This window comes from Rhea pennata, chromosome 26 (assembly GCF_028389875.1).
Source record: "Rhea pennata isolate bPtePen1 chromosome 26, bPtePen1.pri, whole genome shotgun sequence".
NCBI classification, from domain to species: domain Eukaryota; kingdom Metazoa; phylum Chordata; class Aves; order Rheiformes; family Rheidae; genus Rhea; species Rhea pennata.
In genome coordinates, this window is record NC_084688.1 from 312,002 (window position 1) to 335,817 (window position 23,816).

Consider the following 23,816-nt stretch of genomic DNA (forward strand, 5'->3'; position numbering starts at 1 on the left):
TTTCAATACTCTGGGGGAGCCTTTAATGAAGCTTAATTCGCTTTTGGTTCGGTGCCCGTTAACCTTGACCCCAGACCCCAAAATATGGAGCATGGCCATTAACTCTGACTGCTAGGGCTTTGGGCACCACATGACTGCTTTCTGCAGAGCTCCCAGGCATCCATGGCTTCCTCAAGGAGGGGATGGCTGGGCAAGCTGGGCTGTGGGGCTGCTTGGAGCCTTGGTGTGCCAGGCAGCTGCACTGGCTCCACCAACCAGCCCTGATGCCTCTCGCATCGGGTGCACTACCAGGCAGTGCGTGAGTTCCAGGTGCAGCTTTCTCCTTTCAGCCTGTGCAGCTGCATGGCTTTTCCAGAGGGAAGAGCTGGGTCAGGAACTTCTGTTGTGCTTTGGGGCAGCTCTTGGCCCCAGCAGAGTGCACCTCACTCTTTACCTTGGCTGCCAGGGAGCGTGTCATGGGCAACCTTTAAGCTGCATGAACCTTGCTTAGGTCTGCCAGCCTGGCCTCCTGCCCTCAGCATCTCTGAGCAGGGAGCAAGTTGGCTGTCCCTCTTAGGGCAGGCATCATGTAAGCCCTTTTCCCACATTAAGATGCTCCATATGATGCACTGCAAAAGCTACAAGTGTTTCAAGCTAGCCTGTGTATTAGGCAGAGGCAGCTGAATGCAGCAGTGCACTAACACAGCACAACTGCTGTGCTCCGTCCTGCAAACCACTTGCTTAGAAGGAAGGAAAAAAATCCCTAAAATCCCTTTGTCCTGTTGTCCAGGGCTCTGCACCTGGGTCACCTGCAGCTGCAGAAATGCTCATATGTCTGTGGAAAGGAGTCTGCTGGTGGAAACTGAGGATGTAATGGCTTACCCCAATGGGCTTTAACATCTCTACTTGCCCCTAGCCAGGGATCCAGCTCAGCTGCTTTATGATAAATGGTCTTGGAGATGGTTTTGCTTGTCTTAGTCTCCTGAGAGAGTCTGCTTGGCATTAATTCTGACTGGCAGAACTGTCTCTGGGATGTGTCTCAACATTGCCACAATCCATCCCTGAGGGCCATTTAAGCTGCAAGGGCCTGAAAAGTTCAGTTTACAAAAAAAGAAAGAAGAGCTCCCCAGCAGCAGCAGGTGGAGCACAGTGACAGTTGCAGCAGAGCTGACAGCCAGGGCCATGGGAGGCCAAGCTACCTCTGCACACCAGTGAGCCTGGGAAAGCATCAGCAGTTGCTGCAGAGCTGCCAGGCAGCATGGTGACTGGCAGCTGGCAGAGGAGAGTCCTGCTGCTCAGCAGTTCCTTGTGCGGGCAAAAGGGGTGTTTGCTGTGGCCTGCCAAATTCATTCATCTGCTTGGTAGGGCACCACAGCCACCCTGCTCCGCAGCCCAGCGCCTGCAGTACCTCCTCCAGCATCACCAGTTTTCCTGCTGGTCTCCAGCCCCTCCAGCTCTCCTTTGGCTGGAGCTGGAGGGGAGCAGACATCCAGCTGACATACCAGGGAGGCCTACAGCCACTTTTAACAGCAACGGCCCGCTCCGTCATTTGCTGAGACACTCAGCATAGCTCAGGTTCGATGATCACTACCTAGTGGTGAGGATTTGGTTCCAGGTTGAGCTAACAATATAGAGCCACTGGGAGTTTGAAACAATCAAAATGGACCTGAAATGCATTTGTAGAGAATACTAGACTAAGTTCAAAAGCAGTTGTAGCCTAAAAGATACTAGATGATGCAAGAAGGCTGACATGCTTGCCAAATACTCTGAGCTTACATGGAGAGAAGGAAGACAAAGCAATTTCAAATGCACACACAGTCAAGATGATTTGGTGACGCTTGTGAGCCATTGCTTGGCACTGATCAAGCTGAAACTGGCTTTGTTCCTTGCTGTTTGTGAGGGCTCTGGGGACCCTGCTGAGAAAGAGAAAAGCTTGGTGGGGCTGGAGACTGGTCTTGGCGTAGTGCTTCCTCACTCAGTTCCCTTCCTCTCAGACTGCAGATGGGCACCTCCATCCTCTGGCAGCCTGCACCAGCACAACTCCAGCCAGCCGTTCTTGCGCTTTTCTTGTGCTAGTAACTCAGCTGCTCCAGCTGCCTAAGTAGCCTTCATGAGCCCTGAGGGGAGAGCAGATACAAAATATTAACTCAAAAGCTATCTTCACTTGCAGCTAGTGACCCAGTGAAGATAGGAGCACCTCATGCCAACTCAAACTGGTGGCTCAGGCATAGGCGAGGTGGTTTGGCTATTAAAAACAGTCAAGCACTTTGCATTTTGCAGTGATGTTTATTTATTTCTTGTAGCCCACTGACACAGCTGAATCTGGCAATGGAGCAGATTTTTTTTTCTTCTTTTCTTAAAGTGTCTATGTGACATCAAGTCAAGGCTAACACTGTAGTCAAAGGCATTAGAGAGGGCAGCAGCAGAAGCAATGAGAGGTGTTGGCAGCATGGCAAGAAGAGCAGGAAGCACCATCCCTCCCACTGCCATAGTGGAGACAAGGTGCAGATGCACATACAATCTTTTTGGTTATCTGAACCAGACAAACACAGCACCATGCAACACAATCTGCAGCTGGAAATGGGTGGAGAACAGGATATGGATAGTTATTGCAGTCTGCTTTTTCGGAAGCAATGTGCCTCGGAAGTGCAGCTGCCTATGGCAGGAGCAGTTCGGTGACTAACCAGGCTGTCAGCAGCTGGGACACAAGCTCCCAAGGAACATTTGCTTGCTGAAGGGAACCACAATTCTCAGGATGCCTCTGCTGGGATAGACCTCTCCCCTGGAGCCAGATCCACCCCACTACATTTCACCAATGTTCAAGTATCTAAAATAACTCAAAAAGAACACTATACTGATTTCCTTTGTAGGGGGCAGACTACCATGGTATTTCATCAGGTTAAGATTCCTTCCAAGGGTGCCTTCTCTTCCAGCTCCGGCCCAGACCTGCACCTTCCCCGGTGACCCACCATCCAGCCTAGCTGAAGGCAGCACTGACACAAACATTACCTCTCCTCTAAAGAATGATTGCAATAGCACCTTCCCCTGAACACACTCTGCTGTTAACAGTTCCTCCCACTCCCCACCCTCCACTCCAGATCCCACACAGCCCACTGCCCCATGCTGTGCACGTAGGCATGGAGCCTGGGCCACATGTGCAGGTGAGTGACACACACCCAAGATCACTCTGTTTTGCTTTGTTCATCGAATCACAGACTTTCCAGCACCTGAATACTCCTCTGCCAAGTGGTTCCTTTACCCCAAGCAATCAGCACAGCAACAGCCAATCCAGAGGTCTCCATGGTAAGGGGGTGGCTCATGCACCCTGGTTTGCAGCTAGGACCTTTGCTCAGCCCAAAAGACTGAGAAAGGCTTTGGAAAGGCAGGCTGGCCCTGTAGCCAGCACCATGCCCTTGTCTGGGCCAGTTACTGTACAAAATGGACAATACACACACATTATTTACAGTCTGTTTTTCACATGATGGAGCAGCTCTTGGCTCGGTCTTTCCTGATCTCCGTGTCATTCATTAAGTCCGTTCTGCCAGGCATCTGTGATGCCCGCTTCAGTCCCCGTTTAGAGTTGCTGCGCTTCAAGTTCTTGTGTACCCTGTTCACCGAGGCAAGTGTAGTTACATGAAAAACATCACGCACGCTGTTTTCTGAGACCTTGGAGGAGCATTCTGCATAGGCCACTGCCCCAATCTGCCGCGCCAATGCGCTGCCCTGTGAACAGAGAGGGTGGGGAGAGCAGGAAAGAAAGTTAGGACATCAGCACCCTGCAGAGAGCATCTTTTTACATCACATTCAGCTCAGCCTGTGTGGGCAGCCTAATCAAAGCATGGGCACAGCAGGGAGCTGCTCTCATAACCTTTATTCATCACCTCCATAAATAAATTACAAGCATGTGCGAGAGCACTAGGTGTGAGCGTGGCCTCCTGAGAAGACAGCAATCCAGGTGACACGTGCCTGCGTGCTGGTGTTCCAGCAGCAGCTGAGCTTTGGCTTTGAAGGAGAGGTTGCCCACTTCCGCACGGCTCCCTGCACAGAGCCTTTCCAGGGCTAGGAAGCCTGGAAGACCTGTCCATGCCCAAGTCAGGATGCGACTGCAAATCATTACAGCTCCTCAGCAACAAGCTGTTACAACTAGCAGACCTGACAGCAGGAGGCTTCAGCCCTCCCCTATGAGAGAAGGAACCCAAGTCCAGCTCTCCACCAGAAATCTGGCTGTCAGCCAGCCAGGCACCCACTCCTTGAACTAGTGAGGCCCAAGCACAAAGTAGGCTTCTGAGGGTGCTGGCCCCTGAGGTGTTTACCCTTTGTCACTAACACTGTGCTACCCCCTCAGCTGAGGGCCTGCACAACCCCTCTCACCAGGGCCACCATCTGGTCCCCAGAAGTGGTTGTGGGTCTTCACAATAAGGAGCTAGTAACAGAGCAGTCCAGCAGCAGACCTCCAGCCATGACTTGCCCCTTTGCCAGAAGTGGTTGCCCATAACACAGAACCTAAGCAGAAGAGTCACTTGCAGAAAGAGCTAAGCTAAGCTAAGAAACACAGAAACATCTCCTGCACCCGCCCCTTTAAATGGTTCAGCTTGTCAAATTAGGCATCTCCACCAACTTTGAGGAAAGACATTTCAGCTACTAACCAGAAGGTTGTTTGGCACAGCATCAGGAATAAGCCAAGACCTCCCTGAGGGTAAGGAGGAGTGCTGTGAGATGAGCAGCTCATAGTCTACTTTGTTAGCCAAGATCAAAACAGTTTCAGACCAAGACCTGGCACAGAGGGTCACTTGCTGCTGAGCCTCCTTGTACTAGTATGGCTTGAAAAAAAGCCTCTGCCTCGGTCCCCGGGAACCCTATGGGGCTGGCTGCCAAAACACACCTGCTCATGCGTAACAGGGATGAGGCGCTGCTTGGAAAGCTCCCGGAGCGTGTTGAGGTCTGTCCGCATGTCCAGCTTGCAGCCAACCAGCACAATCTTCGCATTGGGGCAGAATTCCTGAGTTTCCCCTTGCCACTGCAGAGGGCACAAGAGAGAGAAAATGTTCAGAGGCAGCTTCTGTAATGGTCACTGCAGGAGACCAACTGGTCCCTCCACATCAAGATAATTCTAGCAACAGGCAGCCTGCAAGAGCAAAGGCAATCACAGGGTTTCAGCCCTTTATGCCTAGCCTCTTTCAGACCAGGCCAAAAGCCTCATCTAAGCCCCCCTCAGGGGGGAAAGGGCAGGCCAGGAGAATCATGACATCAGTTCATATCAGACAGTATCTTCCAGCCACAGTTTCTCTGGGCCTCCCAGCCAAGGACAGGACCTCAAAGACCTGATTCACAGCTTCAGCCATGCACAGCCGTGAGCTGCACTCCTTTCTCTCAGCAGAGCAACAATGTGCAGGAGCCCTGGCCCCAAGCACCTTCTAACTGTCAGCCAAGCCAGCCTGACCTGGCACATCTCTGCACAGGACATGGAATGGAATTAGCCAGAGCCCCAGGACTGCTGCTTGTAGCCACTGAATGCCTGTTTCATGCCCGTGTACCTCAAGTCTGTAGCACCTGATCTCAGTCCTGCAGCAGTTTTTTGTCCATGCTGAAGCCTGTACACCCAGATCTCAGGAAGCGGGAATGGGCTATAGGTCAAGGGCACAGGCGATGGTGGCCACCAAGGCTAGCAGGGCTCTCTGTGCCCTAATCCTCCGTGAGTGTGCTGGCTGGGAACAGCTCTGGACACTGTGCTGAAGACAGGAAACATAGGGACAGGCAGCTTTCAGTGTTTTGAATATAACATGAGGCTCTAATGGAATAGGCCTGGAGAGCAGGCTTCAGGGGCCAAGCTAGAGCATTGCAGTGTGTATGGTTTATCCAAACAGAGGTTACAGCTGTTAAGATGGTGATCAGCTCATCAGGGCATTTTAATGACTGTCACAGACAGGGATGGGAGTAATCAGAGTGCCTCTCAGAAAACTTTCTGTGCACTTGTAGCAATATGCCCTGTAAGCAGGCTCAACCTAAGCTGCCATCTCCTGCCCTAGGCCTCTGGAGAACTCTCCTGGGTATGACTATGGAAAAATAATGACCACACAGTCTGGTGCACAGATCTGGGACTCCAAAGGTCACCCTTTTCGAGCCTTTTGGAGCACAGTCAGCAGGGAGCTATTTGCACAGCACATTCATTATTTGTTTATCATTGGGAGCCACATTTTTAAGATATTAAGACATTCAGAGCATAGTTACAGCTAGAGAAATAAAGAGCTGAAGCAATGGAAGGTCAGGGCAAACATCCACTTCCTTGGCACTAATGGACTTTTTAGAGCTCCAAAAATGAATGCTCAATATGCAGCTAAGTGTCTGCAGCAGTAAATAAAACCATCACCTGTGACCTCTGCCAGAGGAGATCTGTACAATCGCCATCAGTGTGCCAACATCCGCTTATGTGTCTAGCACTTTTGAAGTAGCAGGCAGATGATAAACAGAGATATCACTAGCTAAAGGTGTCACTTGGAATTAGCAATTTCCTGCTGCAGTAGCTGACAGTAAAGCATATATATACCTCAGGCAATTAGAAGAAAAAAAGCCCACCATCTGGTGTCCGTAACCTGGTGGAGAAAGGAAGTGCTAAGGATAACACAAGTTATATTTGGTCAAATATCTGAACAAAGTAATCACAAAATAAGGAAAATACTTATTTTCCACCAGGAAGTTGGCTTATATTGCTTTCCCATGAACTGCCCTCCCCTGCTGCCAGGGACACTCATCTAGTGGGACTCACGTACATAACTCCACCAGCAGCACACCAGGCTGCCCAGGTTGTGGAGGTCTCTGGTATCACAGCCATACACTGTCAAGGGCTAAAGCATCAGTACGAGGAGGATGCTATAACACTTTCAGAGCTGAAATGCAAACATCCTAATTTATCTGAAGATCCCCAAAGAGATGGAGCTATAGGGTCACTTTAACCAGGCAGGAGTTCACAGGTGTCCATAATGACATAGGATTCCCTGGTCCATAGAGTGGTGTGATCCTCTTCTCACACAATCAACACTCTGGTGGGGAGCTAAGATCTGCTGCACTATCAAGACCTGTCTAATAGTCATGAAGACACCACTCCGTGAAAACCAACTATGTACAAAATGAAAAGCTGTTTATTTGCCTTCTCTCAGGTGGCTCCTTCCCCTTCACTTGTATATGCTGTTTATATAAACTAGGGTCCTACAAATCAAAAGCTAGTTCTGATTTTGCATCCCAGACAGGCAGCAATAATAAAGATTTCCTCTGCTGAATTCGCATCTTTGCCCACGGCTGGAAGAGGCAATGTTATTCTCCTTAATCACCTGATATCAAAAGCTAAACCCCATTTCAACTTCATGGTGTCTTAGGAATTCTCCTCACCTCTGTAGGCTGTAAGCCTGCACCAAAGGAAAACAGGCATCTACTCAGAGGCACTTAAGAAATCCCTTGTGATTTAGTTTATTTTAAGCCACTATATCAAAAAGACATTGCCTAACAGTATTCAAAGCCTCTGTGATGCTGCACAGGGAAGACCTTGCACTAAGCAGTGCAGGGTCTCATATAAAGAGTGTCTGCAGAAAGACACAAATAAATCCCAGCTCCAGGTAATTATTAGTGGGTTTGCAGCTCATTAAGGTGTAAGCAATTCGTTTGCATTATTATTGCTGACTCCCAAGCTGAGGAGTGAATTCTTAGTCCACATGAAGCATGCCTACCTCTACCCAGCAAGCTCTGTACTGGGAACTTTTTGGAGCTGAACACCAAGCCATTGACCATGTTGTCTGAGGGATCTTTGTCCACTCACCAGGACATTGGAGCCCCACCTCTGCTTCTCAACCCTTCCAGCCGCTGTATAAGAGGCATTTGCTTCAGCACAACGTTTGGCAAAATGCAGAGAGGTCCGAAGGGCAGTCACCACAATATGACTTTCTCAGACAATGGCCAGTCCCGGCCCAGGAGCTTGAGGCTCATTGAGGAAAACAATAGGAATCACAATTCTGCAGTGCCTGTCAATCCTCAGTATCTCAGGGAGCTTCATGAGGTAGATGCCAGCCATGACTCACCTCTAGGACAGGATGCAGCAGCAATCTCTGGCACAGCAGGGAGAGCACACTGAAACCACAGCTCCCTGAATGTCCTGAAATGAAGCACAGAGCAGCCAGGACCAGGGGCGCTCTGGGATGCGAAGGGTCAGGAGGATATTTAGCAGCTCCACTGGACAGCATCCAGTGCTGCTGGTTTCCATGCTGTCGCACAGATGTTACCTCTCCCACTGGGCTGAGCATGCACAGGCTTGCTGGAGCAAGCCAGGCTGCTGCATGGTGGGCCACATCCCTGCAGGGCTGCCAGGGGCTGGCAGACTGGCTGCCAGGAAGAGTGGCTCTCCTGCAAGGTGCTAACCAGCAGGTAGAAACTCTCAGCTGCAAACGCTGCCCTTGGCCAGTCAGCTCTGTCAGGGCTGACAGCATTCAAGGCCCTGCATGCTCTCCAGTCCAGAGATATTGTGCCATTTTATTTTATTCATGTGTGTATATATATATATGTGTGTGTGTGTGTGTGTGTGTGTGTATATATATTTTATACATTCATGTATATATATTTATTCAGGCTTGAAATTCAGTGTCCACAGCTCATTATTCTTGTTGTTAAACTGCAGGGAACTGATTACTGTCCTTTCTACTGTGCAGATGATGAACTGAGGGGACAGTGAACAAACTGAGCACTCTGCTTGCATGGAAATAGGCACCAGGGGCCACTTCTCAACTGCTGCAAGCAATTCATAACACTCTGACTGGTGGTTATGCTAACAAGGAATGAACAACACTTTCCAAGATCTTCATTAAAAACAGAACGAATGTCCTGCATTTCCCTCTGTCCCCACATTTGCACACATGCATATACATAGATACCTTCTCTACCACAAGCTACATTATTCACAGGGTTCCTTTCAAATGGAAATATCTTGCTTGCTGCTTCAAGTGATACGGGGATTGGCAGCAGCAGACCATCCTCATCTGAGTATGCCACCTTCAGCTAAGGTCTGGCCACATGGGCCAGAGCTTCTAGCCCTGATCACAGCACCTGAGAGCTGGACCCCAAGCTAGTCCCACATGCTGCTGCGTAACACACTGTCTCACAAGTGAGGACACATGCCAGGCACTGACCTTCTTAAGCACACTGTCGAGGGTCTCTGGGCGGCTGATGTCAAAGCAAATGAGCACTGCATCTGAGTCCGGGTAGGCCAAGGGACGGACATTATCATAATACGCTGAGCCTGCAGAGAGGAGAGGAAGGAGAGTTGTGAGCAGAAAATCTCATCCCACCGACTGCCCACAGGGGCAGACTAGAAGCCCAGCCTTGTCTGTCAAGCAAGAGATGTTTAATTCCAGTAAGAACTAGGGACATCATGGTTAACAAGCTGGTCTCTTGAGAAATACAAGACAAAAACTGCACATCAGCACCCAGCCAACAACCCAAGTATTTCCTTTTGAGGGTCAAGGTCCTTCTGATGAAACTAGAGCTCATCTCTTCTCTCATTCAGAATAGCATAATCTAGGGTAAATGCCATACAAAGGTGCCCAGAGAAAACCATGCTCTCCATGCAGCCCTGCTTTCCTGGAGCTCTGCTGGCTCCTGGATCTTCCCTGCAAACACCAATAACCATTGGCACTAGAGAGCCTGCTGCAATTACACCAAGTACAAGCAAGACAGTTGTCCTGAGATATCCCAAGGTATTGTCTTTGTGTTCTTAGAGTTATCCCTTTGGACGTTAGAAATAAATGCAACTTTTACATACTCTCCCTTCCAAGGAAGCATCTGGTGACAGTGGAACTGTGCTGCCAGGGCATGCTGTCTCTCTGCAGAGAAGAGAGCTTAGAAGGGCTGTGATATCAGAGCAACAGATGCCTCTCTACCCTTGCATATTTGTTTCTGTTACTTGTCATGCAGTTGCTGTAGCACTAATGGCAGCAAGGTGTAGCTGAGAGAAGGTTGCAGACAAAAAATGCTGCTGCTGTAGTAGCTGGCTCATCTGTGTGTGTTTCAAATGCAGACATGGATTGCATTAATTTTTATGGAGCAAAATCAGCTCCACTAGAGCAAAATAGCAGTAACACATTTGCGCTCCTACTCCTTTCTGACTGTGTATCTTTATTATGGGGACTTCACTCCCAGAGATTGTGAGAATTTAAGACAGGTGAAAAAAGAGATGCCTTCTGCACTGGATTTAGACTGGAAAAAAGTCAGACAGATTCTTTTCTGTACATAGAAGATGTGCCAGAGTTTGGAGAACAAGCTATAAATGAGAGAGGATGATTCTGTATTCTGTAGGATTTCTCAGTTAGCAGGCAGAATGCCCAGTCTGAATCCAGCACAGCTATACACACACACACACACCTCCCTTCATGTAAATCTCAGCCATTAAAGTCATTGTCCCATAATGTTTTTATCTGAAGTGCATTCTGTGTATGATTGTATATGCCTCAGTAAACAGTAACAGAGCAATCAGCTCATCGCTACTTAAAAACACTGTTTCAATTTTGTATTTGGCTTTACCATGGCTGAAACTTCCTGGAGGGATGAGATGCAGAAATTTTTTTAAATCAAAAGGGGAAGCAGAAACACCAGAGTCCTTGTTGACTTCGCCTCCTCCAAAAAAAGACTCACCCACCCTGAGGCAGAGGAAACAGGATGTGCTTCCTGTGCTACCCCTTGGGAATACTTGGAGCCAGCACTTTCCCACCCTGTGAGGAGGCTGGAGCACTCAGCCCTGGTGTCAAACGGCTCCTTGATGAAGTTCAGCATCTGATGAATTATGGATGATGGTGGCTTATGTTTCCAGGAGGCTGAGGATATGCCTTGGCTAAGCATGCAAGAGAAAGGGCTGATTTTCCACAGGGGCCTCGGATTTTTGGGCTGTGCTTGGGCTCACAGCTGGTCCACAGCCTGGATGAGGGCCTGGTTGCTCCAGCAGAGGAGCCGCGGTTGGGGCTCTCCTGCTGCATACCAGGCACTTCACACACATCCCCATACAGGACAAAGCCAGGAGAGCAGGCCCTGCTGTGGCCACCTCTTTGTGTGCCCAAAGCCCACAAGAGGCTGGTTGAGCACTGAGATGTGTTGCTTCCTCAAATCCGACCCAGCTCCAAGGAGACTGACCACCTCATTCCCTCCTTGATGCCAGCTTGCTGCAGGATATCCCAGGCAATCCATAGAGGGCCCTGGGCAGCCTGCAGCATTCAAGGTATGCTCCAGCCAGCACTTTGCCAGCCATGCTCATGCAGCCCCACCATCCCTACCACAGACTGGGGCAAGCACCTTGCGATTTGACGCGCATTTGGATTCAACACAACATCTGCAGCAGGTATGTCCAGCTCCTCCTAAGGACTGCCGGGTTGCTGCCAGCCTGCAGAGGAAAAAGACATCCACACCCCCATGCTCCTGCCAGTTAGAAAAGCCACACCAAGATCTTTTTTCATACAAAGTCACTGCAAAGAGAAGCAGCTGGCATCCAGCACAGGAGAAGCACTCTGATCCTCTGCAGAAAACCCAGCCTTCTTCCTAGAGCAAAAGTCATGCTCTCTCCATGGAAACAAGCCCATCCCTGCTGTGCCCTCACCAGTTTTCGGGACAGAGGATCCAGGCTGATGCAGGAGAAGGCAAGGTGTGCCAGGGAACCCTGGGTCCCAGGCTTGGAGATTGTTGATGCTTCAGGATCAGGCTGGCATAAGGGAACTGCTCCCTCCCACATTCCTGCAGCACATTCCACATTCCTGTTCCACTGAAGCAGAGGCAGCACCAAGGTCCTCTTCAGACAGATCATTTTCAGCCTCTTGCCTGCTGCAGGTTAGCAGACAGGATGTGCATCCAGCACCGATTCTGCATGCTCAGGCTCCTTTGTTGGGGCTGTACCCTTGCCCCATGCACAGAGGGGAACCTGCCTCCAGGCAGAGACCCCTGCCTCTCCTGGCAAGCATGTGTTTCCACACACATACTCTCCCTATAGGTCCTGTTTTGCATAAACACGGCAGATAAATTTGCCCCCCTCACAGCCCAGAAACACTCCCCGTTGCAGGTAGGTGTGGCTCCTTTCAACACAGGCAGTGCTACTGCCAACTGTATCAGAGCAATCTGCTGCTTCCCTTAGCACCAAGAGCCTGCACACCGTGAGCAGCTGAGCATGGCTCCAGCTTTGTCTGGGCATTCACAGGGCTGCTGCTATCTCATTCCAGTGCCAGGAGGTATGTTCTCCCCATCTGTGAACTGCAGGAGCAGAGATCCCTGCACTGAAGGAGAGAAGGTGAGAGAAGGGTTGCTCTAAGTCAAGAGCCTCATTTTCTTAATGAGATCAGAATTGCCTTCATATTCATTAACTTTGTGCTCCCAACTCCGAAGAGCAGGAGCAGCCCATGGCACGTTCACAGACAGCTCAATTCACAGCTCCTCCTGGAAGCTAGCAAGAGCCAATGCTTACAGCCTCTGCTGCAGAACAGCTCTGCCCCATCCTGGGGACAGGGGGATGCGGGTGGTCAGCAATGTCCAACAGAGCAGGAAAGGTGCTGTGCTTCAGACTTGGATAATTCCCAGCTTTTTTAATTGGTGTCTCTATTGAACAGGGAATTCTCATTGGGGGATTATTACTTTAGCTTTTGCATCTCAGCTCCTTCAGCTCCAGGTCTCCAGTTTTATTGGTTCTGAGTACTCAGTACCTCTCAGATATTCCAGCAAGACACCCCAGAGATCTACTGTCTGGCACTTCCAAGCACACATGCACCCAAGCTTATGTCTGCATATCCAGCCTTCCTTTACAGCATGAGTCATTCTCCCAGTTGGCACCCAGGTTTGCATGAAACAGGACCTATGTGCATCTGGTCGTGATTAAAGAAAAAAAAATGGAGAAAGTTGGCTGCCAAAACCAGCTTAAAAATAAAATCCATGCTGTTGCTGTCTGAACTTCAGAGGCAGATCCAGTCATGAATAGCTCTTCTTCCTTATCAGCTGGCAGCCCCTCAAAATGCCTGGCACCGTGACTCAGCCAGCAAGCCTGCTCTTGGGCAGGGGACAGAAACGTGCTGTTTCACCTATACCAACACAGTGTTAATCTTCATTTGTTCCTTATTAGCTGTTCTGAGAGATAACGAGCCTCCTCACATGGGCACCCTCCATTCAACTGCAGCACTTTGCAAACCAGGAAAGCAAATATGTATGCAGAGCCATGAGCTGCTCCACAAGAGACTTGCACCACCCCCAGCCAGCTCTGGCTTGAAGCAGAGAAAGGTACTGCCAAGGCCTACATTTTTCAGCATTGCACTTGATTCAGAGGTTTCACTGTAAGCTCTCCCCATACAGCCAGAACTGCTGCAGCTCAGGCTGCTTTCTGTAGGGACAGCCAAGAGCATCCTCACAGAGCAAAGCAGAAATTCATCCCAACTTTCTGAAGTGCTGCATCAACACACTTGGAAAGCATCCATCGCATTACCTCCCAGTGGACTTTAAAGAGACTCTACAGGATATTCTCTTTGCTAGAGAAAACCCACTGCCAGTGCAGCCAACCCTTTGTCCAGAGGACTAACCTGCTGCAGTAACCTGCTGGGATCCTGACTCCCAGCCATGGCAAGAGAGATGACCCCTTTCACTGGCATGGATCGAAGCCATTCCTCACAGAGCTTCACCAGCCCCTTGGCGCTCTTGCGCTTCCCAAGACCAGGGCTCAAACCCTTCCAAGTTGCTATGTATCATTATTATGTGCTCAGTGCTTCCTGGAGCTAAGCAGGGCTTTCTAGATGGGAATCCACAATTCCAACAGGCAAAGAAATTTATCCAGGCAACAGCATGCTAGAGGCAAAAGCTATGCATAGAGGAGCACAACTCTGTGCCCTCTCCTCAGCCTCGCAGGCTGGACAGGGAGCACTCCAGGTCCAGAGAGGAGCAGTGCAGCTGCAGTAGCTGTCTGCTCAGCGGCTGGGGACACACAGGATCAATCACCACTTCCCTTCCCCACATTCGTGTTCCAGACACTGCCGCCCTGCTTAATATTACATGAAGTGCCAGTGAATGTAATGGCTGTCATAAGTTGCTTCTCTGGCAGGGCAGATGAAGGTGTTAATAATAACACGATATTTTATTTATATCACACTTTTAAAACTGAAAAAAAAATCCCTGTGCAATTCAGAGACATGCTGGGCATGGAACCACCCACCCAGCTGCTTCCAACACTGACTGCAGGAGTGCACAACAGCCTGTGGAGAAAGCTGCTGCTGCAGACTGAGAGGGCAATAGCTGGGCAGCCTGGGAGCAGTGCCAGCTGGGTGCTCCCCTCCTTGCACCCAGCACTTGCCTCTCTGGGTAGGGTTTTGAATACAGTCACCCAATGCATGCAGCTCATTTGCATGAGAAAGGCACATATCCTGGTATAACAGCCCAGCTATTGTCTCCTCCCAGGGCCTGCCAAGGGAGAAGCATAAAAATGCTGGATTGAAAACCTGACAGTGAATGAAAGGGGCAGAAGTGGCAGCTGTCCCAGGCGCCCTGTAAGAAAGGCCAGGCAGTCCTCGTGGTGAGCCTGCAAAAACCTCAGCTGTTTTTCTGAGAAATCCAGGATACTCCAGAGCTGCCATTTCCTCTGCAAATGCACCAAAAGGACACAGTCACACTAAAATACTTCCCCATTGCTATAAAGGGGGAAATAAGCCCAGAGAGTCAAAGTTTACAGTGGAGGCAGGAAGAAAGGAATTCAGCTTCAGGAAGCACTTGAAAGCAGCATCAGTTCTATGGCCCCAGAGGTCATGGGTAGTCCATTTATCCTCCTGGGTACAGACTGGGAAAGAAATTTTTCTTCCATGTTCTTTTTGCTGAACTAAACTGGACCATGCAAAGGCCCAAACAGCATTTACATGAACTAGGCAGGTCAGGGACCTCCCCAATGAAAGGTGGGCTTGGATACAAGGAGGCAGCTTCACACACACACACACACACCCCTACTAACAGCAGCCTTGCCCATGGTCTCCTCTGCCTCAGAGGTTTCCTGCACACACCTCTGGCCACCAGTCCCTCTGGAAATATTGCTGGCACATCCCATCTTGCAAGAACCCCCAAGACATCTCTTCCTTCACCATGCAGCAGTCTGCAATGTCACCCACATAGATCCAGGGTGCTCTGCCTCCAGCATCCAAGGAGGAGTCTCCCAGAGCCAATCTGTTGCTCATATGGAGCCAGGAGCATGGCAAGCTCTGCAGACCCATTTCCCTGCCTTGAAGATGTGAGCTGCCTTTAGAAAGTAAGATAACATGCGAAGAGAAATGGCTGTGTGTCCCTGGCACATGACAGATCAGAACACATAAATGCCCCTCACGCTGCCAGTACCATTAGTGCCAGGGAACTTTATAAGCAGGGGCCAGGAAATTGGCTACTACAGCTCCTGACCCTGCAATACCTGCACATCAAGGAGATGATGTGCAGGAGTTCAGAGACCAACTACATACTCTGTGTGAAACCAGACCCTCTCTCCCGAAAAGAGATCAGAAATTTCTTGCTGGAAGATCAATGAGCAGCAGTATATTCCAGAGCACCCTGCAGGTCTCAGCTCAGCCAGGGCTTAGAGGCACGCTAAGGATCCCAGACCCTCATCTGGCTGGTTATTGTCTGAAAGTTGTCTGAAAGAAGAAAATGCAGATCATGTTGATTCAAGGAACATTTCTGACACTAATATAGTGCTCATTACAGTCCAGCCCAGAATGGTGACAAGTGACAGAGAGACATTAAAGAACTGGTGACAGAAACATGGACACACAAGCAACCAGGGACTCTGACGAAAGCAAGCAGCACACTCTGAAGTCAGGATCTGAGGAACTCAGGGGGTCACAATTCAGAAACAAGAAGTGATTAATGACATTAGAGATTAAAGAGAGTTGAATTGAGAGCAGAGTAGACCTAGTCAAAGAGTGAAACCACGGTTGTGCCTGGTTCCACCTTGCAGCAAAGACACAACTGTCTGCATGGGAACCACCAGGCAGAAACAACATACCACCAACCTGCAAGCCACAAGGTGCCCATCTGCTGCCCTGGGTTCCTTGGCATTGTTCACAGCAACATTGCAGCAAGACACAGCCAGCTGCAGTCACCATCCAAGAGGCCATTTCCATTCCATCCAAGCAGGCAGAGCTTTTGACAGTGCTGCAAAGAGAGCTTCTGCCATTCCTGTAGGCAAGAACTTCAGAAAGGTTTTACCCAAGTGAAGACCACAATTTGTTCTTCAGAAGTTCAGGCATGACAGAACCTCCTGATGGAAGGGTCTGTTTCTTCCAGGCAGCTCAGCTAGGGCCAGCCAGTTGCCTTGAAGTGCCAAGGACTCTGCCTGCCCGCCAGAGTAGTGCGCAGAACACTACATCTCTCCTGCAGAGATGGGGCATCCTATTTGCAACAAAGGGAGACAGAAACAGCAGAGAGAACTGCCAGCCATTGCTGCAAGCACATGTAGTCCTATCCTCTGAAGGACACAAAAGAGGTAGCTTGGCCACCATCACAAAGTCTTTTAGATAAGCTTTTCTTCTGGCTTGGCTGCACTATTTTTCTTGCTTGTGCAACTTTACCTTAAGCCCCTGAAGTCCAGAGAAAGAGAAAACTGTTCCGTGACAACGAACAAGCAATCATCTGGAAAGTGCATGACAAACAACAGCTAATCAGTTTCGACAATTAACCTCTGCTCCTAATTCTTGTGATGCACTTCAAGTCAATGAGTAAATTACAAAACAGCCCAGCTGGCATGTCTTCAGGATAGACATGATCAGGATGAAGGGAATGGTATTTGCACAGGCCAAAGTGGCATTTCTGGGCCCCTCTCCAGATGTCATTACTGGTTCTGCTGGATTTATTGGCAGAGGACTCCCTGGCCATAGCAAGCACAGGGCACTGCTGCCTCACCCTGCCCCATACCCACTCTCACACCAATGCACAGCATGCAGAGCTTGCTTGGACGCATGTGCAAACTCTGCAGCTCAGAGGCAGCTCCGGAGGCTCCTCATGGAAGTACCGGCAGCACGTTCAGGGGAGCATCCCTGCATGTCTGAAACTGTGCAGGGCTGCAGAGGCCGCCTGCATAGCTGGTCGAGGCTCCGCAGAAGGGTGCTGGAGATCCCACCTGCAAATGGCTGACAAGGGGGACAAACAGGCAAGTGCCATGTCCCTTTCTGGTGCTGCTGCTGTGTCACAAGGGCAGCTGGCACCACCACAACTTGCCTGACACCTCCTCAACGGGCCGCAGCAAGGAATGGAGTGGCAAGATTCCCACAACACATCTGCCACATGCTCTGGGCTTTAGGGACCTCATCTGAGGGCTGAGCAAACGCAATTTTCTTTATACAATGCTTCACATTTCAAGCTTGCTGTGCATGAGCAGCAGATCCCTCCTGGCTGCTTGGCTACCAGATACAGTTTCTCCCCACAGGAAAGGCTGGGCCTGTAAACTTGTGTGGTTTAATTAAGTGGAGATCTTATCTCCAAGACCTGGCACTGAGGGAAAGCCACATCCTCAGGATTACTGAGCACAGTAGAGCCACAGTGCTTCCCCGCCGCACTGAGGAGCCTTGCGCGCAGCCTGCTCCTATCCCCCTGGCCCTAGGTCCCCTGCCTAGGCACACAAGCCTGGCACAGTGCTCCTGGCGCTCGGGAGAGCTGCCACTCCTGCACTACAGGAAAGGGCCTGGGTGGCCATGCATGGCCCCACAGGGCAATGCCCCCCAGCTGTGCTATACCTGCCAAGTGCAGCTAGGCTCCCACCCATCGCAGGTTTGCCTTCCATCCGCTAAATCAAAGGCCTTTCTGCAGCTTTCAGCTGCAAGTCTTCAAAATTCTATCCTGCTGGTTACTGACCTGCTTGAGCATATGACCAAACTGCACAAATTTTTAGGCTTAACTATGTATTTATGAGGAGATGGGGCACAAGCAGGTTGCTTGCCAACTCCTAGCAGCAAAAGGGAGCCTGGGAGGAGTTATTTTTGTATGCAAGGACAGCTTTGCATTTTTTTCTCCACTTCAGAGAGCAAGTAGCAGCAAACCCTTCCAAGACAGAGCTTCCCCCTGCACAAGGCAGAGGCGGCTGCAACATCGGAGCCAGGCACTGGGAACCAAGGCACAGTCAGCCCTGGTGTCCACTGCTCAACTTGGCCTGTTTGGCATTCTCTGCTGCCCAGGCACCAAAGCCAGCTGTGCCACGGGTCACTCCCAGCAGCAGCGGCTCCTGCCATTCCTTAAAGAGCAGAAGAGCCCCTGCCAGCAGCACCAGAAGAGGGCAGTGAACATTCGCCCCTGCACAGGCAGCCCCCCCAGGGCGGGAGGTTCTGCTCAGCACTGTGAGCCACATCAGCCAAGACAATGGTACCAAAAAACAAACAGCCCTGGGTCCTGTCCCAGCTCTGCTGGCTCGTGCTGGAGGCCACCAAGCCAGGAGGAGCCTCCGGCATGAAGGAGTTGATCCAAAAGCCCCTGCAAAGGCCTGCGCCCAGGCTGCCACACACCAAGTGGCTCCTCTTGAAAAATAAAGCCTGGACACTGGCTAAGACTCAAGCCTAGGCAGCTCCGTGCTCTAGTACCCTAGGTAGGCACCCGGATCTTACAGAGAACACAGCTACCACATCACCCTAAAAAGCCCAACTTCCCGCGGCATCTCGTAGTCATTGCACTCCCTTTCATGCCACCGAAGCACAGAGATGCAGAAGCACAGAGATGCAATGCATCCAGTCTTTACAAAATGTTATTAGCAGTCAGAAAAGCCACCCACCCTCCCAGGACTTGGCTGCAGAAGCAAGGAAGAAATCCTTCCTGCCAAGTTTTGGCACTATATGTCTAGGAGGCACCCAGCCCTTTTGGGAACAGCATTCCTGAGCCAATAGGCATCCCGTCAAACAGGAGTTTCCCCATGCCACCAAGATATCTGGGCAGTGCAAAAAAGTCATTTCTGTGCCAAGGACACTCAGCCAACAGACAGCAAAGAGAAGAATTTGCCAGAATGGGAGTCTGAATGAGCAAAGACGCGCATCTCCTCGAGGCTCAGGAGGTGCTAAAGCGCTGCAGTCTGAGCCCTGGATGACAGGCAGCTCCTCACCTGCCCCTCTTCCCTCCTGTGCTAAGTGGCCAAATTGCCTTTCAGTGGAGGCTTGGAAAAAGGGCACACAGCAAAGGCTTTTGGGAGGAATGAGATATCCCCGCTGTGCAGTAAGACAGCACCTGAATCTGTTTCACTCTCATGCTGCCCGGATGTGGCACTGACTCAGAAACAAAAGTGAACTGTAACACCAGACATCTGCAGGCAATGGGAGCAGAGACAAGTCAGTCCTGCACTCACTTCTCCCAGGCAGGGACAGAGGCGTGAGGCACTGCAGTGGCACAGAGCCTTTACCCTCCTTCAGCCACAGAGGTTTCACTCTTGCAAAGGAGGCTCGGCACTGCAAATTCCCCAGAGTCACCTCCAGCCTCAGAAAAATCTCAATGGGCAAAGGGCTAAAAAGCCATTTAAAGGAAACTAGAGGCCCTACTACAATTTCAGAGCCATTCAATTCCCCTTTGCTTCTGTTCACCCCGCAGTAAATTCCCCAACTAGATTTACTGGCTGCTAAACGTGGCACAGTCAGCATTTGCCACTTTGCAGGAGGGACAACTGCAGCCCGCAAGGCTGTGCTAGCCAGCTCTGCATGCCCCAGGTCCTTAAACACCGTCACAGCCAGCTACGAGAGAAGAAAACAAAATAAAACAAAAGAAATCAGGTGTCCGCTCACCTGCCCAGGTGTCTGTCCAGGTCTCCAGAGGGCGGAGAGACGAAAGCTTCGGTTCCAGGTCCTTATTGAAGGGATGGCAAGCACTGGCAGCACATGAGGTCCTGCAGCACCCGCTGCCCTGCCTAGCAGGGAAGGGATTCATCACCACTGTCAAGACCCTGCCTGCAAAGCCACTCCAGCATGGCAGCAAGGGGAGGGCAGCCAGGCACCCGCTGTGCTGCACAAGGCGGGCAGCAAGCCCCCTTCGAGCCCAGCAGCCTAGCTGCTTCCTTTCACTCTCTGTGAAACCTCTCCCACCAAAGCATCACCAAAGGGCAGTCCACAGCCAAAAGTACAGTTTGATTTCTAAGGAAAATGATTGTATATATCTTCACAGGACTGTTAAGCAAAGAGCTAGCTCCTGCGAGTTTCAAATTCCAACTGCAACAAAAGGGAATTTATCTGGAAAACTGTCCAGTGACCTCTATCTGCAGTCAAGCTGTTAAAAAGGGCTTATGTTTTTCATAAGAAAAAGAGAGAAAGACTCAAAGTCCCTTTCTCCCTGGCTATAGAGAAAGGAACAAGACAAACACAGAGCTTTTGTTTAAAAAGGTAAAAATGAAAGCATAACAGCATCAGGTGCTGGTGTCAGATACACACACACAGCTTTAAAGCCCCTTTCCCACATCCTTTTCTTCCAATATGTGTAAGGTCAAAGGCAAACATTATGGAGAATTCCTAAAAGCAATGGGGCACCAGCAACACAGCAGCTGCCGCGTCAGAGCCACTCGTGTGCCCAGCTTGGCTCCTAGTGGAGCAGAGCTGTGGCCCTGCCGAGCCCACCATCTTGGCATCTCAGTGCTTCTCCCACTGCCGCAGCACCAGAGCTGCCCTAGCCGAGAGCCTCTGCCAAGCACAGCACAGAGGAAAGACCCTTTTTCAACCCAAGACAAACAAAGCAGCACAAGCAATGTCTCCCCTGCCAGGAAGCCCCCAGTACAAGCTCAAGAAACATGTTTTACACATTTGAACTAGTTCAAGACTCAGTAAAGCCACTGCTCTAGATAAAGCCAGGCCAATTCAGCAGCTCTGAAGGATACAAAATTATAGCAAGGAATTTGAATGTACAAGAACAAAGAAATTCTCAGGTCACGTGTAAATTCACCATTGCTCTTGAACACGCAGAGGGCTTAATTTCTCATTAGAACTCCAGAAGCAAAGGGGAAAGAACCAGCAAGTCTGATGCACATGCACTGACCGAGCCCAGAGCTGGCTGCACCACTTGCACGCAGTGGCCAGGAGATAAACTGCTGGCATAAGCTTTGCTAGGTGCCAATACTTCAATCAGCTCTGTATCAGACAGTTCACTTGCAACTGACATCCTGAACAACATGGGGTACCAAGCTTGGGATGGCTGCAACAGCCATGCCTTCGGCCTCCCGCAGAACTGCCAGGGACACAAAGAGGCAGAAATGAAATAAGAAAAGCACCATAGCACTGGTGCACGGCAAGCGACTAAGGGGAGCACACTCCTGCGGCACACTCCTCGCCAAGGTGAGGTCTCCCATTGCAGGGCGCTGCTGGCTCTTCCCCACTCTTGCCCCACCACATCTCACACACCCCAGAGCCGCTTTCGTTGCTGGCCTGGGTGGCCAAGGATGGACAGCAGCAACCGCGCGGAGCCCTGAAAGGCAGCGGCAGCGAGCCCGAGAGCCCAAAGCGAAGGTGCTAGGAAAGCCCCGAGGGGGCACCGCAACCGCCCGGCGCCGCGAGGCGGCCCGCGGCCACCAGGCAGCCCCGGGGGAGCGTCTGGGTGCCGGGGAGGTGCCCCGAGCCGCCGCTGGGGGAGCGCCGGGCCGCCCCGAGGGGAGCCCCGGGGGAGCATCCGGGCGCCGGGGGGGCGCCCCGAGCGGCGCCGCGCCCCGCGCCACCCCGGCCCACCTGATGTGTCCCACATGTTGAGCTCGGTGCGCTGCTTGTCGATCTCGAAGCTGGCCGTGTAGTTCTCGAAGACGGTAGGCACGTAGCTCTGGGGGGAGACGAGCAGAGGGGAGCGGAGGTGAGCGGAGCGCAGGGGAGGGCAGGGGAGAGGATGGGAGCGGCGCGGCGCGGCCCCCCCGCCCGCCGCACCTCGGGGTAGCAGTCCTTGGCGAAGACGTGCAGCAGCGCCGTCTTGCCGCACTGCGTGTCGCCCACCACCACGATCTTGCAGCGCGCCAGGTGCCCCTCCATGGTGCAGGGCCGCGCCGCCCGCGCCGCCGCTTTACCGGCGCCGGGCCGCCCCGGGGCCGCCCCCGCCCCGCCCCGCCCCGCCCCGCCCCGCCGCCGCCGCCGCCAGCCGGGCGCCGCCTCCGCCGGCCCGGCCGCCGGCGAGCGAGCAGCGGCGCCGGGCGCGGCGGAGCCTCCTTCCCCCTCGCCGGGAGCAGCCGCCTGGCGCAAAAGGCAGTGCGGGCCGAGACGGGGGAGAGCGAGGCGGCGGGAGCCAAAGCGTTTCGGCAGCGGAGCCGGGCGGGGGCGGGCGGCTCTCCGCACCGCGCTCGCTTTTCCCGCGTGAACGGTGGTGCTGGAGGCGAGGGCGGATGTGCAAAGAGCGGGACAGGGTGCCACAGGGAGGCCTGCTCCCCCAGTACCCGAGGCTCCCAAGCGCCCGCCGCCGAGCTGCCAGCCTGCACCCGTTGCACCACCAGCGGCTGCAGCTCTCCTGGGCGCTGGGACATGCTATGGGGCCAGCGTGCTGCAAAGCCAAGGCAAGTCTACAGCGTGGTCAGCCAGTCAAAATAAATAGGCTTTCTAGTCTGTTCCTCTCTCTGCTGCTTTGCAACGGGCACGTTGCTGCAGCACCTCTGCACCTCCTTGTCTTGCCTTGAGCAACACCATAAAGATCTGTCACACACACAGTTCTTTGTCCCCTCCCCAAGGAAATCACGCAACACTGTGAAAGCTTTACATCCTGCTTCTCAGGAGGAATCAATTTTTGCTTCTAGGCAGCAGACTATCACAACCCTGCTTCAGAGGAGAAAACTTTCTTCGTCCTGAATGCTCGAGGCCATTGCAAAGCCCCTCCAGCGCCATGTGATGTCCCCTGGGCAGAGAGAGCAGCTGCCAGCAGAGTTTGCTCAGCCACTTGGGGCACTGCCGCTGCTGAACCTCAGGTCCTGTTTGGTGCAATGTACCTTCTGGCAGGTAGCACTTGCGAAATATCTGCTGCTCAGCCTACAGTCATGATGCAAACTGTCGGAGGAGACACAGAGTGGGGCATGCTGTGACCGTCACCATGTCTGTCGAGGCCACAGACAGCTCCTGTGTATTTGCTCCTGGTGCTGCTTCTCCAGTGGCTGGATGCTCCCTCAGAGCCATGCTCCTGGGGGTTTGCCTTGCTCACGCAGGTTAACTTGCCTGTGTGATTTTCCTGTTATTTTCTGTACTGCCACACAGAGCAACTGGAGGCCCTTGTACAGAGCTGTGCTAGGGAAAGTTCTGAGAGGGAGCCAGCCTTCCCCAAAGTCCCCACAGCCACGACCCAGTGCCCACAGCGAGCCCTGCAGCCCGCTGCCCTACAGCCAGTCATGGGCTCCAGACCAGGCTTTGGGCGTGATGAAGTACGTTAGCACTTACTGAGCATCTTACCCTCTGTGCTGGGCCTGCTGCCCTGCAGGACGCAGGCACACACCTTTGAGAGGCCCAGCGTGGCCCCGAAGGCCCTGGCAGTGCTCATGAAGCCCCATCCATGCCTTCCAGGTGGGCACATTGCTGCCTCATGCATCTCCGTCATGCGCTTCTGCTTGCGATGCTCGATTCCCGTGCCGGGATTTCTGCCTGGGGCAGAGATGAAGGAGATGCTTGCGCGATCATTTCTCATCTGTCTCTTCCTAAGTATTTCCTGGAAGTTGTCAAACACACAAAAGAGCTAGAAACGTGCCAGACAGAAGCACAGAGTGCTGCTAGTGGTCAGCGTCCAGCTGTGGACCAGCTGCGCTGTGGAAGGCGGCTAGCTGGTGCAGCAGCGGAGCTTGAACACACCCAGCAAAGACACAAATCGCTTTTAAGACTTGAATTGCCAGTAAATCACTGGCAGAAGGCTGAGGCTGA

General features: G+C 51.9%; 1 protein-coding gene across 3 annotated transcripts; it reads right to left on the reverse strand.

Moving 5' to 3' along the window:
• Positions 1–1,769: 1,769 nt before the first annotated feature.
• On the reverse strand, positions 1,770–21,990 carry RND2 (Rho family GTPase 2). 3 transcript variants are annotated; one of them, XM_062595911.1, is made up of 6 exons: positions 21,858–21,990; positions 21,669–21,756; positions 19,749–19,870; positions 9,147–9,256; positions 4,862–4,996; positions 1,770–2,096 (listed from the first exon to the last, which is right to left on the reverse strand). In XM_062595911.1, exons 1-6 carry the CDS (start codon positions 21,957–21,959, stop codon positions 2,060–2,062), a joined length of 594 nt encoding a protein of 197 aa, XP_062451895.1. In that variant the 5' UTR covers positions 21,960–21,990; the 3' UTR covers positions 1,770–2,059. The 3 variants fall into 3 exon arrangements, with proteins under 3 accessions (XP_062451895.1, XP_062451893.1, XP_062451894.1); XM_062595909.1 differs by lacking the exons at positions 1,770–2,096; positions 19,749–19,870 and adding an exon at positions 2,246–3,702; XM_062595910.1 differs by lacking the exons at positions 1,770–2,096; positions 21,669–21,756; positions 21,858–21,990 and adding an exon at positions 2,246–3,702 and having other exon boundaries at positions 19,749–20,985.
• Positions 21,991–23,816: the final 1,826 nt, after the last annotated feature.

What these genes read in the sequence shown, in the direction of transcription:
- RND2 (XM_062595909.1), bottom strand. Translation starts at nt 21,959, where the DNA reads ATGGAGGGGCACCTGGCGCGCTGCAAGATCGTGGTGGTGGGCGACACG. An exon ending in CAACATGTGGGACACATCAG is followed by an intron (nt 9,257 to 21,668) that starts GTGGGCCGGGGT and finishes TCCTCTCTGCAG; the next exon opens with GCTCAGCGTATTATGATAAT. An exon ending in TCCCTGTTACGCATGAGCAG is followed by an intron (nt 3,703 to 4,861) that starts GTGTGTTTTGGC and finishes CTCTGTTCACAG; the next exon opens with GGCAGCGCATTGGCGCGGCA.